The 19,209-nt window shown below is 37.5% G+C and overlaps 1 protein-coding gene across 1 annotated transcript in view; it reads right to left on the bottom strand.

The window, feature by feature from the left end:
* The window catches only part of naf1.L (nuclear assembly factor 1 ribonucleoprotein L homeolog), a 45,081-nt gene extending 35,993 nt beyond the window's left edge, over positions 1-9,088 (bottom strand). Inside the window, exon 1 of the mRNA XM_018231004.2 lies at positions 8,996-9,088. Coding sequence (XP_018086493.2) covers positions 8,996-9,088 — 93 coding nt within the window. The remainder of the gene's footprint in view (positions 1-8,995) is intronic.
* Between the last annotated feature and the right edge of the window lie 10,121 nt (positions 9,089-19,209).

Genomic DNA, 19,209 nt, shown 5'->3' with positions numbered 1-19,209 from the left:
TCCCTGTGCTGACACAGAAGCGCCTCCAGGAACACACGCTGTAATTATGTATCAATTAGTAACTTTTTCCACGGAGCACCAGGCAGCGTCGGGACTCAGGTCTTAAAAGTTGAAAATTGAAGAATGAGACCCGACACTGCCTGGTGCTCCGTGGAAAAAGTTACTAGTTGCCTCCTTTTCTGGAAATAAAAAAAACGGTCTTCCTATATATTTTTTTTTCTTTCATATTAATAACATTGGGATCAACCATCATTTATACCGGCCAGGCTGGTTGCAATTAACCTGTAGCAGGAGGAGAGAATCCACCAAAATAATACTGTGGACACACACTTCTCAGACTTCTTGGATGCAGTTAAAATTCAACTATGCTTTATTTCACATACAACGTTAAGCACCTGACACGTTTCATGTGTAACCACACGTAATCATAGGTATAAAATACAATTTGCAAACATGCCTTTAAAAAGAAGTCGGGACTGATGTCGTTAATGACGTTCACACTGAGGAGGTTATTAATCAAAGGTCAAGTTTGTGAGGTTTTTTCTACCTCAAATAAACTCACAATTTCAATGTTTGCTTATTTATGTAAAAACCCAAATGTAAAAAACTCGAATGAAAGCAATTGGGGGGAAAACTTGAATTGACTGTTATTAGACCTGGAGTTTATCAAGTTTTGAGCACAACACACTGAAAATACTAAAAACACCTTCAAATGGTTCAAGGGACCTCTGTGATTGACTTCTACATGACCTTGACAGGTTTTTGCTGGAGTATTCTTGGATTTGGGCTTTTTGAAGCTTTGGGGCATAATACATCTTGAAAAATTAAAGTTTTTACTGAAACTACACTCAAAAAACTTGAATTTTTCATGAAAAAACCTCAAACTTTAATAATTAACCCCTTGTTAACGCTTACCATTTTTTTTGCATTAAGTGAAATACATGCTTCAATTCACACTGACAAATATCACCCCATGCCATGAATGCTTACTGTCATCACTTAGGGGCAGATTTATCAAGGGTCGAAGTGAAAATTAAAATTTCGAGCTAATTTTTGTGTACTTCGACTAGGGAATGGTCCAAATTCAATTAGAATTTGAAAGAAATTAAAATATTGAAATTTATCAATATATAAAAATTTGACTTCAACCATTCGCCATCTAAAACCTGCTGAATTGCTGTTTATAGCCTATGGGGGACCTCCTAGAACCCATTTGGAATCAATCAAATGGTGGACTTTGAAAAATCTAAGTTTTTTTTGGAAAAAGATTGAATCAAATTCAATCGAATGCGCTGTTACTTCGATTCGTATGATTCGAATGAAAACGGCCTATTCAACCGAAAAAAAAATGTCTTTTTTTTAATACATTTTGGTTGGTCTTTTTTTATTCGAATTTTGAAGTTATGGGAGTTCCCATTACTTCAAAATTAGACCCTTGATAAATCTGCCCCTTAAAGTCAGTTACAGGCCTGAAAGCGTAAATTTGCATTGTCTAAGCAAACAATTATATCTACACCAGAAAAATCTTGACTTTTCTGCCTAAATCCAATGGGTTAGAATGTCTGTACCACAAATGTGCCCTTTTACCATTACCGATTACATTATTACCAGCTGTACCTGTAATCCATCCACTGAAAATCTTCCTGTATTTATTACCGACCAACTACATAGAAGCTTTTACATGATGAGAAAAATTTTTGTTCTGTAGCACATAATCAAAAGGGCCGTTGCTCCTTAGCACAAATTAAGCTCTCAGCTTCGCAATTTTTAGTTTCGCGATCATCCCTTGGCAGACTTAGGGGCTAAGAAATATTCAAGATCAATAAAATCACAGTGAAAAAAAATACGATTGCCACTATTTTCAACTCAAGTTTTTCCATTTTTAAGATTTAACAAAAAAAAAATACCAAAAACATTAAAAAAATTCCAGCTAAAAACTGGCAAGGCCTGTATAAGTCAATGGGAGGTGTACTTTGTCAAAATTAAATTTATTCAATTTTATTAAAGTTTTTTTACATATAAGAATGGTGTTATGACTAATTATATCACTTATTATATTCATAACCTTTAAAAACTTCACTTGTGTTATAACTTTATAATAAACAAAAGCCATGAATACCTTGTAAAGTAAATCCTTATAAACGGTGAGTTCTGATGTCATCAGTTATAAATGGTGAGTTCTGATGTCATTTCTGTCACATTACTCACTGAAACTTGTGTATTATAATAAATAAAGTACCCCCAGCTGTAAAATATGAGGCAGTAACGTAACTAGAGGGGGGCGGGCCCTGGTGCGTGAGCATTCAGTATAACAGGTCCCATACGTGTATTTTCGGCCCGCATTTCAGTGGCGCGGGCCCCCTGCTCCCCCAGTAGTTCCGCCACTGATATGAGGATATTAGAAGTTACCTCGGAGTTCCATGACCTGTATAAAAACCACTCGGCCTTTGGCCTCATGTTTTTATATGGTCATGAAACTCCTCGGTAACTTGTAATATCCTTATAATTTACAAGAGGGGGTACTTTATTCAATATATATAGCAAGGCTGATATTATTCTAATTGTGCTGTGTGTTCCCAGCAGATACAGTATGTAAAAGTAAAGATCGTTAAATAAGAACATCTTGAAGGGGCAAGAAAAATGTTAGTTTTTGTCTGTTTTCCCTAAGGCCTTGGGACATTGGGGCAGCCCTGTTTTGTCCTGCCAAATTGCTTCATGCTGTAATCACACAATCATTGTGCAATCATGTTCCCACATCATATCTACTTCCTGAGGCTGCTGTGAACACCCATCAGGGAAACAAGAAACACTGGGTCTTGAGGGGGGTGTATATTGGGGGAGAAGGGGGTCAGCAATAATTGGCTTTCAGCAGATTATGTCTTTAAATATATTGGTAGCACACTGCAACATCCCGAAGATTTAGAATTCTTCTTGCTTCTATATTTTTTCTCTTTCCGGAACGCATGTTCAGTCATGATTGAGTCTGAATGTTTCCCATGACCTTTAAGGATCATTTCGTCTTTTTAAAAGATCTTGTGTATCTTTAAATAAGAAAAACAGATGATTTCAAACACCACTGAAATATCAACATTTAAAAGTCACCCACTCTGCACTGTAGATTACACATTTAGCAATAATAGTTGAATTTTTGCATCAAATAACATCCCACTGTATAATCGGACATTATTCATATTCAGCCTTCCTAGAGTATAGCGCAAAGGAACAAACAAATCTGGCATTGACAGAGATGATGCAAATTGTGTTCAGCAAATTTTCTTTTTATGTTTGTGTAGGTAAGTAAACATAAACCTCAATTTAATTTGTACTTACAGGTATGGGACCTGTTATACTGAATGCTCAGGATCTTGTATTTTCCTCATAAGGGATCTTGCCGCATTGGAATCTCCATACCTTAAGTCTGATAAAAATCATTTAAACATTGATTAAAAAAAAAAACAAAATATTGTTTTGACTCCAATAATGTCAGGTTCTGCTGGGATTCAAGCCAGGGACCTTTGGGTTTCTGGCTTGATACCTTAACCATTTGGCTAGGTGAGCACCCTGTAGAGTTGCTCACTATATACTACCTGGCCTCTGCAGCCCCAGCCCAGCAGCAGTCTGATTGGTTGCAATCAGCCAATCAGGGCTGACTCTGCCCTATTTAAGGCCAGCCCTCCGAACACACCTTGCCAGAGCATTGCTTCCCCAACTAGCAGTGTGGAATTGTCCCTAGCTAAGGGTTTCAGCTTTAGCCTCCTTGCCTTGTTCTGTCCTACCTTGAACCTTTCCTCCTTATCCTTCCTTGTTCTGTTCCTGCCTGGTCTTTCCATCCCAGTTCTGCTTTTTACCTTGCCTTAACCTATTTTGGCTTTGACCTTGACCTGACCCCTGCCTTGCCTGTTCCTGATATCTGCTTCCTGTTCTATGTTATACCTTTCCCTGACTTCACCTTGAACTGACCTTGCTTTGCCTGTTCTGCCTTGTACCTAACCCCTCCTGCTCTCCAGTCCTCTCCTGCTATCTGCTCCAGTCCTCTCCTGCCTCAAGGACGTGCCCTTCCGCCATCTGTCTCCACAGCGCCCCCTACCTAATCCTTGACAAATAAGGATTAATTATATCTTTTGGATCAAGTGCAAGGTATTGTTTTATTATTACAGAGAAAAAATAAATAATTTTTAAAAAATTTGAATTACAGGTATTGATTTATCCTACATAGCAAAACATATAAGTAGTAATACATCTAGGAAATTAGTGATTACCTAGAATTAAAATAGGTTATTGTGTAGCTTGACTCACTTCTTCACACAAGTCAAAAAACAATTCTAGTTTTTTGACAATTTGCTTCGCTAAAGATACAAAATGCCAAGTAAATCAGAGGTTTCCTCTGACAATTTTTAAGGCCCCTTAAGATATGAATCAAAATATGGCATCTACAAGTGAGCCCATACATTTGCCTACAACATTTAGACTTCTGCTTCATGCATTGCTTTGGTCCCCTGAAAGAGAATCTTCACTGTTTGGGAAACTCTTGGCTGCCAAGGACCAAATCTCAATTAACCTGCTGCGGTCAATATAACCATACTATAATAGATTAACTATAAGATACAAGAGTCTGTTGCATGGAGAGAAATTATTGGCTACAGTAATATTTAGTATGGTTTCCAATGATACACACTAAACACATTATGGGTTCTGCTGCACAAATGGAATAATGATAACCAAGAGTTTCCTGCTGCAAGGGGCACAAGACATAGGTTACAGCCCCCCCCCCACCTGCACTTTAACTCGCTAAATAGAGGATCCTCTGTTCATCTAAACAGCGACTGTGACTTTCAGAAACATATTTTACATCAAACAGATAATATGAGAGGGAGGGAACTCACTAATCCCTGGGCTTCAGGTCATAAAATGAGAGAAGAGGGTTGCTTCTGCAATTATAAATTCCATCTGTCACTCACTGGACTAGCCAATCAATTATGCTTGACTGTGCAGTACAGTGACTGGTTCGTTGGCCATTGCTGTCCCTTGTGAGGTGGATGCTGGGCTTCATAGTTTATCCACAAATAAGCAAACTATTCTGTAATAATATGGATGGCAACTTTGGATAGAGCATTTTTGCAGTTTAGCAAAGCTAGCTTTTATTTCTTTAGGAGGCCATTGATATGCATATCAAAACTGCATGACAGCAGAGTAACAACCCCTGCTGGATCTATACACTCCAGTGACATATAGTATAATCTAGATGCATGCCTACTTCATTAAAGAAAAATGGTCAGCACCTAATGCCTATTTCTTAGCTTTGGACTTATGGGCCTATGAATATCCTTTTTTAACATAAATATATTAAATAGCACATTCTACAGATTACTTTATCACCCAAACATCAGACTCTCCAGTAAACATTATATTTACATATTATATTATCCATTAATTAATCTCAATGATTTTAATGTTATTTGTAATTGCTACTGAAAGCAGTACCGGAAGCAATATAAAAGAGCTGGTTCAGTTTTCTGCAGACAATAGCACCCGGCCTGGGGTATCAGGTAAGTCATGACAGTCCTTGGAGGGTGCTGGAACATTTGGCACCCATTGACTGGAGCTTTCCTTCTCCTTTAAACTGAATGTATACTGTGCTTGCTTATGTCACAGTGCACCATGCTTTTAATTTTCCTTTTGTTTTCCACATTTTGGAAAAATAAATAGACGCATTTAGCAGAGTTGTGCTGTGATTTCTAAAACTGCCGGAGAAAGGGTTGCATATCTAAGGAAAACATACAAGTATATTTCCAATAGTAATGTTTTTTGTACAGACCAAAAAAATAGACTCTTGCTCAAATATGTGAGAAATCCAGATGGCTGAGTTATTTTAGATGCATGGTGAGAACACAGGGTCCGCAACTGTTTCAAATATTTGCAACTTATACATATATAAATGCAAACACATGCCATAGTATAAATATACTAAAACAGGAATATCGGTATTGTAAAGTTCAGGAGTATGTTATCACCCATGCATTAAAGCTACAGTACAGCAGTAGTTGATAGTGATGGGTGAAAAATTCACCAGGCAAGAATTTGTGGCGAATTTCCACATTTCGCCACCGGCAAAATCAAGAAACTGTTGCGACAATTCGCTGGTGAAAATTTGCCGGCAACAAAAAATTTTGGACGTGCGTCAGAAAAGTCACTCTCTTCAAAACCGTTGTGCGTCAACATTATTTGGACACCCATTGACTTTAACGCCTGCATCAGAATTGACGCATGCGTCAAAATTCGTGTTTTGTGAATTTTCTGCCATTTCGCCAATTTTGCGGGAAATTCGTGAATCTTTTGGTGAAACGGGACAAATTTGCCCATCACTAGTAGTAAATTGTCCATTTATTTTGGGATCAAGCTCAAACAGGCTTTTACTTCACCAGGTCAAAGGATTATTTAAATACCCTCTTCCTTCAGCATAAATTAAAGTCAGTTTTCAGGCACAGCAAACATCCAGTAAATTATTCTCCTTAAAGCTCACCTAGCGCTGCAAGCTTTCACAACCAGGAGAGGTTTTGCTCGTACCTGTGTAGTCTTCACATGCACATACCAAACCCCAGTGCCAGGCCCAGTCCATGGGTGCCTTAGGCTATACGGGCAGCTGTGCTTATTAAAAACACCTGAATAAAAGGGAAAGGGAAGTTTTCTTCCTAGCTTCTTGGGTCAGAGGTATATGCCAATACTCTTTAGTGAGATCAAGGGTGGTGATAATGATATACCTGGCCAGCCTTCTTAATGAGGCATCACATTTAGATATCTCTACTACGGTAATCATTACAAAACTATATAATCACATTGGGTTTAGGGACAAGGACAATTGGACTTGACCACTCACTTTGTGACTCCTCTATGACCCCAGTTTCAACATTTTTTAATCTAATTTAAGACATTGGTAAGCCCAGGTAAGTTTAAATTTTTTTTTGTTCCTCTGCAAAAACCAGTTAATTCTTAAGTCTGAAACTGAGCCTTTTTTTTACCTTATCTTGGGCCTCAAATATTGCAATAACCTCAGGGGATTCTGGTTCCCTGTATCTCCAGGGCTTTAGCTGTAGTGTTTTATTTTTTCCGGTTGGTGTACCCTGTAATCAACCCCCCACCCTTTCAACAAGGTTTATGCCACTTAGGTAGAAACGTACTCTCTACTGTAGGTATTAGTAGAGCCAGTCTTTTTTTTTTTTTTAACAGACTGTGTACACTGCTTTCATTTATTGGGCCTTCTGGAGGTGCTCATTTACTACATGCATCACATTAACAATTCTCTCCCACATTTGACCAATGTGCTCTCAGTGGTCTCACTTTCAAAGGGCAAGAATCCCATTAAATCTTGGGGTACATCTTGAATGGCAAAAAGCAATGTACAAAGCAAGCAATCCCAATCTAACTTATCCTTCTGTACTACCATTAAACCTCTCGACCAGGCCATCCATGTTTGGGTAATAGACAGACATCCTTAGCTGAAAGAGCTTAGCGTTGAAAGAGCTTATGTAAGCTTGCCACACCTTTGACATAAAGTTTCATCTGGCCTATAAAACATATTGGCTAGTTAGGATCCCTTGTGTTTCACAAAGGGAAATTGAAAAAGTAAAACCCCGTCAGGCATCTGTCAATTGCCTGGGATTTGTACAGCTATTATAAATATGTAAATGTATTCCTTTAAATTCATGGTTTCTATGACAATCAGTATTTAATTCTGATCCATCAGGGCACCTATTTATAGTAATCATGGCATATGGATGCATTCTAGAACATAATGAATGTGTGGTTGCATTCCTTTGCATATTTAGAGAATTTGCAAGCTAGTAATATTTCACTCATCTTAAAGCATTGGAAACCTTTGGGTAGTGGTATTGGGTATATCTGTCCACTTGTTCATTCCTAAAGGGATACTGTCATCGGAAAACATGTTTTTATCAAAACGCTTCAGTTAATAGTGCTGCTCCAGCAGAATTCTGCACTGAAATCCATTTCTCAAAAGAGCAAACAGATTTTTTTATATTCAATTTTGAAATCTGACATGGGGCTAGACATTTTGTCAATTTCCCAGCTGCCCCTGGACATGTGACTTGTGCCTGCACTTTAGAAGAGAAATGCTTTCTGGCAGGCTGCTGTTTTTCCTTCTCAATGTAACTGAATGTGTCTCAGTGGGACATGGGTTTTTACTATTGAGTGTTGTTCTTAGATCTACCAGGCAGCTGTTATCTTGTGTTAGGGAGCTGCTATCTGGTTACCTTCCCATTGTTCTTTTGTTTGGCTGCTGGGGGGAAAAGGGAGGGGGTGATATCACTCCAGCTTGCAGTACAGCAGTAAAGAGTGATTGAAGTTTATCAGAGCACAAGTCACATGACTTGGGGCAGCTGGGAAATTGACAATATGTCTAGTCCCATGTCAGATTTCAAAATTGAATATAAAAAAAATCTGTTTGCTCTTTTGAGAAATGGATTTCAGTGCAGAATTCTGCTGGAGCAGCATTATTAACTGATTCATTTTGAAAATAATTTTTTTCCCATGACAGTATCCCTTTCCTATGGAAACTTTTGTTTCCTTTTTTCTATATGAAAAACACAGTGAGTAACTCTTTATAGAAGAGAAGGATTCAGTCTCAACCCCTCATGTCTTTCACTAATGCTGGCTGCCGAATAGGACAGAAATGAAAACATAGGGGTCTATTTAAGATTGCTCTGCAATCTCTGTAACTTTACCTGACCGAGCTTTGAGAACTGAGAAAATTTCGGTACCTAAAAGTTGATAATGGGTTTCTTTGTTCCAATAGGCCTTATTGTGTTTTTCATAACTGGATGTCAGAAACAGCAAATGACTATGGTAGATACATATTATTTTTAGATTGATTTAACAAAAGCCCAGAACATAAGACAACTTACTGGGTATTAACTCTACACAGTACAGTACAAGGGATCCCTGGTGTAAGACGCGCCGGAAGATTGCCGTAGTCCCTTACCTCCTGGTGCTTCTCTCCAAGGTTGGTTGTGCGCAGGCACGCACTTCTGGGTTCAGGGCCAAAGTGACGCTGGGGCTTAACGCTGAGCATCATGATGCTCGCGTCGTGACTCCAAGCATTGTGATGTCACGAAAAGGCACCGAATTTGAATTCCTGGTGCCAGAAACCTTTAAAAGGCCAGTCCTCTATTTTGTGAGTGCCCAATCTGGTTTCAGTTTACTGTTCCTGCCGAAGCGTTGATATTGTGATTTGTATTCCTGGTTTTTGACTCCTGCCTGACTTCCGAACTCCGATTCTTGCCGTCTGCCTTGACCCATTGCCTGATTTTCGACCACGTCTTGTCTTATCCTGCCAGTACCTCGTTTTTTTTACGGGGAATTGTGCGGAAAACTTGAATTTTTAGAGGTTTTCAAGGTATTCATATTTTTTAGTGCATCGATCAGTGTCATTTTCAATTCATACTTTTAATTCAGATTTTTTTAAAAATGTCATGACATTTGTAGTTTTAGAGTATGTGAATTTAGTGGTAGTTTTAAAGACCTCTAAAATCACTAAAATCTGACCTTTGATAAATTGGCCTCTAAGTGTTGGTAATGATACACTCTCACCCTGAAACTTTCAGATTTATTAAATCAGTGGGGCTTTGTGATATATCATATTCAACACATTAGAGAACAGGATTCCGTTCACTTGGTACTGTATGGTACTATGATGGCACAATATAAAACATAAACACGTTTGCCACATGTTTTAGTGTGGTGGTTTGAATATATCTCTATAGTACTGACCTGCCTTTGGCAAGGACTTTACATCCTGCACCTGACACTACAAGAAGTGTGTTTTGTAGTACCTCATTTATATTTTCAGTTGTGATCTTTGTTCACCTTTGAAATTGTGTAAGAATATATTTTTAGAGTGTGATACATATTTCAGAGAAATAAGAACATGACAGCAGAGAAAAGTGTATGGTCTAATTAGTTATCTCAAGCATTTTTACATATGTTTTAATGTTTTTATCCATGTATCCATTACCCTTGGAATAAAATTAGAACATTACTTCTAATAAATTCTGCCACTTTTCTAGTTGTAGTAGTCTACTTCTGAAATATAGTCATGTTTTGAACTGTTCTGAGCCTTTAAATACCCCCATGTATTCTTGATGTTACATTCTTGTCTTTTTTATTATTTATACCATTTTAAAAGCTCTTCTTTGAAAAAGTCTCAAATTGCTATACTTCTGTAGATATGATTTCTCTTGAGAAGTGAGCAAAATAGTCTCAGTATGGTCTGGCAAAACACTTGTAAAGTGGAATCACCATTCTTTGTACTATAATGCCACTTCTTGTACAACTCAGTGACCTGCTGACTTCTCCAATTGTGTGGCTACATACTGTAGCATATTCACTTTAAAGCTGTCTCAAATATTTAAATGATTTTTGCTCTTTTGTTGTTTCTAAACAGCAATTTCACATAAATAGTTTTGTATCACTACACTCTAAAATGAATTATTGTTTTAGCTGTTGTCTATAAAATGTTTTTTACAAACTGTTCCTTCATTATTTAATTCTTAACTGTTTAGATGCATCACCTTAGTAGTATCTATCCATTTAAAAGAAAAAAACATGTGACAGAATTCCTTTAACATAAGTGATCAACATTAATATTCGGTGAGACGTGAGGATCGGTACAGTGCAGTTGTTTTTCCCAGGCAACATTTAATAAAGAAGAAAATGGTAGTACTGGGATTGTGTGAACACTTTAGGGCATATTCTCTAAAAGGGTGAATTTGCCACACTTCGTGCTAGTTCGCCAGGAACAAATTTGTTACCAGTACGCTAATTCACAAAAATGCGAAGTTTGCTAGCGTTAATTCTTCAGTGTGATCGTTCTTTTGCTAGCGTTCAATTCTGCCAAGAGAAGCTTTGTTAGTACTCTTACGCTTAGGTCAATGTAGGGCGGATACATATAGGTCATATAGACGTCTTTATTAGTGATGTTGGTACAAATGCTTGAAGGGGCCACTTTTTATTATTATTATTTATTATTATTATTATTATTAAAAGTGTCCAAGGTAGCAAAATAAAGACACAATAGATAATCTAATGTCCTAGACACGAGCCCACCCTAAAATAAATATGGCATGCCCCTCAAATGGTTGGGAAAAAAATGTTAACACAAAAATCTTTAATAGTTAGGACTTTTGAAGGCAATCCCGCTTTAAAAATGAAAAAACGCCAGCTTTTTTTTTAGAACTTTTATGACTTTCCGGTGCACAAGATATGATGTCACTGACATAAGACTTAGGAGGATGTAGCTTCTTCTTATCAGTTTGCATGGTCTAAGGTGGCGAAGGAAACTGGCGAAAGAGGTAACGTTCTGTAAAATTTGCGCTTTAGTGAATTTTCGCCTTAGCAAAAATGCACCTGGCGATAGGGAGTGAAGCTGTGCTAGGGAAAGTGTCTTTCGCTAGCGAATTGTTGTCTACGCCTGTTGGTAAATTGGCGGTGTCCCTGCAGATGAGATTTCTGGCAAAATTTCGGTAGCGACTGCCACTTCGCCCTTTGGTAAATCTGCCCCTTTGATTGTTAGCTATAGTTGTTGAGACATGTGACTGCTCTACAGCAACCTTCCCTTAAAATAAGGTGCACTACAGCTAATGTATGAGTGTAGTGGGCCACTGTTTGTTTTTTAACATGTAGGCAGTTCAGGCAATTAAGCACATATATACATACTGTTTTTAAGTGTGTACATGGTAAGACATCATGGCATTACCTGGAACAAAGAACTAAAATGTGTGTGTGAATTGTGCAACTCATTTTGCAAACAAACAAGACAAAAAGGAAAATAGAATGAACTGCATCCAGGTAATCTAACATTGGAACAGCAAGAAATTACAGCAATTCTGTACCACCAGCACTTCTATGTACCTCATGCTGCATGTTTTGCTTATGTTCCCACCTTAAACCTAAGTTACATTCAGTGCAAATGCAGGTAAACACTTTTTAAGGACACATTGCTATTGTGCCAGAAATGTCCCTTTCATTTGCAGAGAAAAGGAAATTACTAAATTACCTGAAAATTTGAATTCAATAAAAATGTTGACAAGGTTGCCAAAAAGAATGAAAACAGTTTGCCTGCTATACAATTGTAAAATACTTGAGGACACCAAAACATACAAACACACCAAAGAATGAAATCACAAAAACATTTTAAAAAGTTGACATATTCAGTGAAATTACTGCATTGTGCTGAAAATCACAGCAGCAAATCTCACGCCAGTTGCAAAGTACCAGAGAAAGAACATGGTACTGCAAATAGGCATGCTCTTTATGATGATTCTGAGACTTATGATCCATATAAATTTCTAACAAGCTGTATAGGGCAAGCGTTAAAGGCAGGGTTGGCCTGTATCCTGCACCTTGTGTTGGATTTCTTTATCCAGTGCAAGTTGCAGGCAAGCTGAAGAAGTGCTCACTAAATGAGCGCTAAGAGGCACTTTCTGCACTTTTTCCCCTGGTCAATGGGAAATTAGCCCCTATTACATTCTTGTTCTGGCAGAGGTTTAAATGAATTGTCAGTGCAAGGAATTCAGATACACTGCCTTTATGGTCTTTTATTAATTACATAGGTACATGCATTATATTGTATCCAAGGAATGAAGTATTTTGCTGAAAGCTTGGAATAAAAAATGTTGGATGAAACTGCTATTTAGCACCATTAAAAACATTATTATAATATTTTCTTGTTACATTAAACACAAAAAAAGGCCAAGACATTCCGTAATTCATACTGCTTTGTATATAACCAAATTTTCTGAAGCCATTTTAAGTGCTTCGTCAAGTGAAAAAATTCCATTAAAGGCTGTGTGCAGCATCATCGAAGAAATAAATGTATAGCTGGTCATACATTTCAGGCAGATATTTATGCATTAAGCTGCCCGACATGGTCCAAAAATTACCACATCTGAGGAAGCCAATATAACTAAACAAACATGCAAGTAAAGTTTTGGTTTGAGTCTTGTGGCACATAGACTGTAAAAACCGTAGCGTATTCTGTCTTTCCCAGCCTATGAGGAGGCGAATAATAGTGCTATCATTAGTCAGGCTGGGAAAGCCAGTGAAGGTGCTGTTACCATCTGGGAAATAAGGGAGTGGCTGTGAGCTTTTTGGCCAGGAAGTGGGAGGGGAAAAAAGCTAGTGACTGAGGCCAAGTAAAAAGCAGGTGTTTGAAGTATAGTCTGCTCATCTCTCAGAAGAATTAACTTTGATTTTGTTGCATATGTTATGTGCCAATATATTTTATTTTTCTGTGAAAACCCTGGTGTGAGTAAACACAGGCAATATGTGGCTGTCGCTATACCCCCAAAATGAATACTTGAGCAACATATAGTTTATATCAAATTAAGTGGCATATTAAAGAATCTTATCAAACTGGAATATATATTTTAGTAAATATTGCCCTTTTACATCTCTTGCTTTGAACCACCATTTTGTGATGGTCTGTGTGCTGCCTCAGAGATCACCTGACCAGAAATACTACAACTCTAACAGGAAAAGTGTGGAAGCAAAAGACAGAACTCTGTCTGTTAATTGGCTCATGTGACCTAACATGTATGGTTTGTTTGGTATGTTTGTGTGCACTGTGATCCTGATAAAGAGAGGTTGAACCCCCCAAAACTTTGATTTTTGTGGTGAAATATTAATAAAAAGAGGGGCCACATCCCCGACTGCAGATATATAAAGTGTGTGCGGACCCGTGAATTTACTGCTGTTGTTGAGGGACCTTGCCGGGGGCGACGGAGCACCAGCACCACCATTGCAGGAAAGTGAAGTGGCAGGTGAGTGGTAGACACATTACTTTGTGTGCACTTTGAGTAATACGATCCCAGGGGGGAGGCCCTTTTAAAATGGCAGTTTTCTACTTATGATTACCCAATGGCACATACTACTAGAAAAGTATATTATTATGAAAATATGAAGCAGGGTTTTACATATGAGCTGTTTTATGCGATATCTTTTTATAGAGACCTACATTGTTTGAGGGGTATAGTTTTCCTTTAAATGGCATATGAATGAATTCCCCTAGTCTATACTGCATAGTTTTAAAAATCATTTAAGGAAAATATTTTCCTTTAAACCATTAGGGCCACACACTACGGCCATTATACCTTTATTTCGTTTTCACCAAGTTTACATGTAATGGAAATATAAGCCATAAGGGTTCGTTTACCATTGCCCCAGATGCAAAAGCACAGGGCTCATTCAATTAGAATTTATTTCTGGGGCAATGGTCTGTGCAGGCTATGCTCTACAACTTGCGCTGGATTAGGAATTCTCATACATAGTAAAGAGTCCTATAGTGAAATAAGGTTTAAATGGAAATGTCTTCTACCATAGCTCCCCTTTCATTATACACACTCACAGTGGGTTTCTTGCAATAAAACAATTGCATTTCAAGCGTGTCCTGGTTTCTTAAACAGCTCTTTCTAAGGGCTCTTACTGACGAGCGGTTGTAGCTGCGCTCCCCTGCGTTCCGTTTTTCTGCGTTCAGCCGCAGGGGAGCGCAGGAATAGACGCATTACGTTTTTCCCAATGGGGCTGTACTCACACAGGCGCGTGTAGGAGCCGAACGCAGGTTGAGACACAACATGCTGCATTTTTCCTGCGTTCGGCGCCTACACGCGCCTGTGTGAGTACAGCCCCATTGGAAAAAACGTAACGCGTCTATTCCTGCGCTCCCCTGCGGCTGAACGCAGAAAAACGGAACGCAGGGGAGCGCAGCTACAACCGCTCGTCAGTAAGAGCCCTTAAAGTTTTTTTTTAGTCAGGAGGGGTCCAGGAGGGTCAGAAATAAAACAAGATCAAAGAAATGTTCTTCCCTATGAAAAATTGCTCTCAAGTAAAACAGGAAAATTTTTGCAAGGACAGAAAGTGTTGTAAAAAAATAGGCCACACTATATGGATATTACAGCTATAATTTAATTGTTATAATATTCTTGAAAAGGTTAGAGACCAGAGCAACATTTGCTAATAATTTATTATTTTTAATGCCAGTTTTTATTAATTTGCCGATTAGCATGTAGATATGATTACTAAATAAAACAGTGATACACTTAAATCATTTTGTAGGGACAAATATTTTTTTATTTCTTTTCCTTTCATTTTACTTTCCTTTCAGGGTACTGAAAAAAGAGGGATAGAAGCAAATAAAATAGGATTCTGTAAATGAAAGGTACAAATGAGCAGTTATTGTAAAACAGTTCAGAAGCAAATGACGATACACAAATTCTTCATTGTGCCCCATGATTATCTAGAACAGGTGCATCTGGAACAGGAGGCCTTAAAGAAACCAGGGGCACGGTATAAACAAAAAAATAATCTTGGACTTGGAAACCAAACAAGATATCATAATCAAACATTCTAAATTATAACTGGAACAGGAGTAACACAGGCCATCACTAGCTTAATTTTCATGTTCCTGCTAACAGACTTTATGCATACAATGGAATAGCGGCATCTACTACATCTCTCAATTCAGCTTTCACTAATGGCCTATGACTATTTATTCTATGTTCTTATCATCATTCTAAAGAGTTGTGCCTTCAGGAGATGCATATACTCAGTGGGTGACATTCATTTATGCATATTAGCTGCTTCAAATCAGCTAGCTAAGGAACAAGAACAGATCCCTCTGTGTTTACATCTAAATAAATGTCAGAACATAGTGGAAGCTACTAAGCAAGAAAATACAGTAATTTCCTAAATACATTGAATTGAAAATGCTATGTGCATATATATTTATATCATGTTCTGTATATGTATTATATGTGTGTGTGTATGAAGCCAGCATTCCCATGCAATCCCATTTCTTCTGCCACTTTTCTTTCTGGTTTCTATATTCAGATTTAAGGGAATTAGTTGTCTAATTGCAATACTAACAATAAATCTTCTGCATTCACCCATGTAAGTATATTAATGTATTTGTTCACCTTTAAGTTAACTTTTGGTATGTTATAGAATATCAAATTCTTAACAACTTTTTTAATTGGTCTTCATTTTTTTTTATAGTTTTTGAATTTGTTTATTGTTTGTTATTGTTATATTTTATTATTTCAGTCCTCCCTTACTCATCTTCTAGTCTACTGTCCAAAACAAAAACTATTGTTTAAGGGCTAATTTATTGTTATTGTTACTTTTTATTATTGATCTTTCTATTAAAGCCATCTGCTACTGATCTTTAGTATATTGTCGAAACGACTTGATGGTTACTAGGTTAAACGTCACCCTAGCAACCAGATAGTTGCTGGAATTCCACTCTGGAGAGCTGCTAAATGAAAAGCTTAAAGGGTTGGTTCACCTTTAAGTTAACTTTGAGTATGTTATAGAAAGGCCAGTTCTAAGCAACTTTCCAATTGATATTCATTATTTATTTTTTTATAGTTTTTTAATTATTTGCCGTCTTCTTTTGATTCTTTTCAGCTTTCAAATGGGGGTCGCTGACTCCATCTTAAAACAAATTCTCTGTAAAGCTAGACATTTATTGTTATTAATACTTTTTAATAATCATATTTCTAAATAGACCCGCTCCTATTCATATTCCAGTCTCTTATTCAAATCAGAGCATGGTTGCTATGATAATGTGGACCCTAGCAACCAGACTGCTGTAATTGGAAACTGGAGAGCTTTAGAATAAAAAGCAAAGCAACTCAAAAACCAATTGCAAATTGTTTCAGAATATCACTCTCTACATCATACTAAAAGTTAACTCAATAACCATAAAAAATAGAAAATGAAAACCAGTTGCAATTGAGCTTAGAAAATAAATGTCTGCATCATACTAAATGTAAATTCAAATGTGAACTACCCTTTAAAGGACATTTTGGCCATAAAACAAAAATGCCCTCCTTTTGAACAGGGAAACGAATTGCATGTGTAAAGTGCATACCACTATTTTTGTGATTTTTTTGAGATGGCTCAAAATTGATTCAGCAGGGCATTTGATTCACACAAAGAAAAAGTCTGGATTTGACTGAATCATGAACCAAATCCTGGATTCGGTGTATCCATATTGTTTGTCCACATATTGGTATCCCTGGTCTTGCCAGTCCTACAAATCATTTTGAGTCATTAAAGAGGTAATTTACAGTGCTAGAACACTATAGAGGCCATTAGTTCTCGCCTAAACATTTGTTCCCAGGGGAAAGCTGCACACTGTTCCTCATGCCAAAATGATTGAACCCAAATGGAGGTCATTAATAAACACTGGGCAAAAATTAGCCCAAATGTGCCCTCCCTCTTGGATAGAGGCAACATTCTGTTTAAGAATCTAGCTCCAAAACATAGCGCATAGGCCTGCAGCCATTTAGCAAGAACAGAACATAGTGTCCAAAGTGCAAAAAAAACCCAGATTGCACCTTTTTCTTAGCAAAACTCCCGGTGGGCCCAGGTGTCAGTGGCCCATCATGCTGCTAAACTTTTGGCCTATTTCATGCCCATTCGCTATTTCTATGTGAACAAAGTGGCTAAATATGTGAAAGAATAGATTATAGTACGTAAAGAAAAGAGACTAGGAGAATAGAGGTTGAGTGAGGAGAGGAAGAAAATAGTACTGAGGGTCTAAAAACTAAAAAAGGTTTTTTGGTGGACCCCTGGTGTCCCAGTCTGACACTGCACTGATTGCTTTGCAAATGATTCCTATAGAGCTTAATTTCATCTGTCTGAGGATCCCTGTGGTGTCTAATAAAAAGGGAAACCATTTGACTTTGATAGCATAGCATACCCATTTTAAAAAGCTACTTTACTATAAAAAAACTTAGAGACATTGATTACTTACTAGAAAATAAACTAAATAGTCCAGCCTACTAGCCTTGCTACTGTGTATGCATTATTCTTTTGCAACAGGCTACTTCTTTCCTACAGAATGTTTCAAGACTGTCTTTAGCAGTGTTCTCACACAGACTAAAACCAAAAATAGGCTCCTCATTAATCTCACAAAGAGTGCTAATATTATTCATTGTGAGATATTTCACAATCATAATTTTCCATTATAAATACAAAAAACATGCTCATTGTGAATTCTTTAAATCCAGTAGTATAATTGTCTGTTGTTGGATTTCATGGTAAAAAGAACCCATAATGTGAAGGAATATTTGGTACACTAACTACTAAATTGTTGAGCATCATTTTGCAGTCCAGTAGGTAAAGTAATGTGAAGAAAACCAAATCATTGGGTTTACTTCTTTTGAGGAGAGCTTATTTCTGCTACATTCGTTTAAGAGTTAGAACAGCTTTGCAAAAAAGTAAGTACTTTTATTCTACTTTTCTCTTAAATGATTTCCATGAGTGTCTACACCTTTTTCTCAAGTGTTTCTTTCTCCCCATTCTAAAGGTTTGAGGATTCAGCTCCTGGACCCCTCCTCTGATAAAGTGTCCAATGGTGTGAAACGCATCAGAAAGGAGTGACTGACATGTGGTATGCTGACAGAGGGAGGACACTGCCGTGTGGTATGTTCAATATAATATAATGCTTTATTGCTGTTGTTTGCTATGATTGTTTTCCACCAATAAAACGCTTGGAGTGAATAACTGTGCATATCATTTATTTATTATACTATTTACCACCTTTTCCCCCAGTTTTACCTCCTGTGGACCAGGGAGGCCAGTGGTGATGTCACAGTGGCAGAGTATGGGCAGATCTGAGGTGGGTGTGGACGGGTCAGGGGTGTTGTGTGTGCGGGTTGCGGGTGTAGTGTGGGTCGGGCAGGGGAAGAGTTGCTGCTTAGAAAGAGCCAATGTGAGCATTAAAAAGTGAGTAGCACAGGGAGAAATCTTTCAGAAAGAGGAGGAATGAAGAATTTACCATAAATTACCTTAAATATTTATTCCTGTGCATAATGGTGTTGTTGATGTGTTTACTATATTATAGCCAGACTTATTCCAAGCCAGCTTTTACAGATCTTCATTATATATTTTGTATATATATATATATTTTTACATTTTTTATTCGGTTTCAAGCCTACAAATGAAAATACTGGTGATCTGGGTGCCAGCCTGGGCAGTCAGAGATAGCAGTTGAAATTCCAAAAATTAAAAAGAAAACTCATAAAACAAATGAAGACTCCTTTAAGGTTGTCTTTGAAAACTGCTGCATACAGTATACAAAAAGGGTAAATTATCAATCTAAGTCTATTTATAAGTTGATAAAAAAGAGCCCTC

Source organism: Xenopus laevis, chromosome 1L, assembly GCF_017654675.1.
Source record: "Xenopus laevis strain J_2021 chromosome 1L, Xenopus_laevis_v10.1, whole genome shotgun sequence".
In the NCBI taxonomy this organism is placed as follows: Eukaryota; Metazoa; Chordata; class Amphibia; order Anura; family Pipidae; genus Xenopus; species Xenopus laevis.
This window is presented reverse-complemented; position numbering and strand designations above follow the sequence as displayed.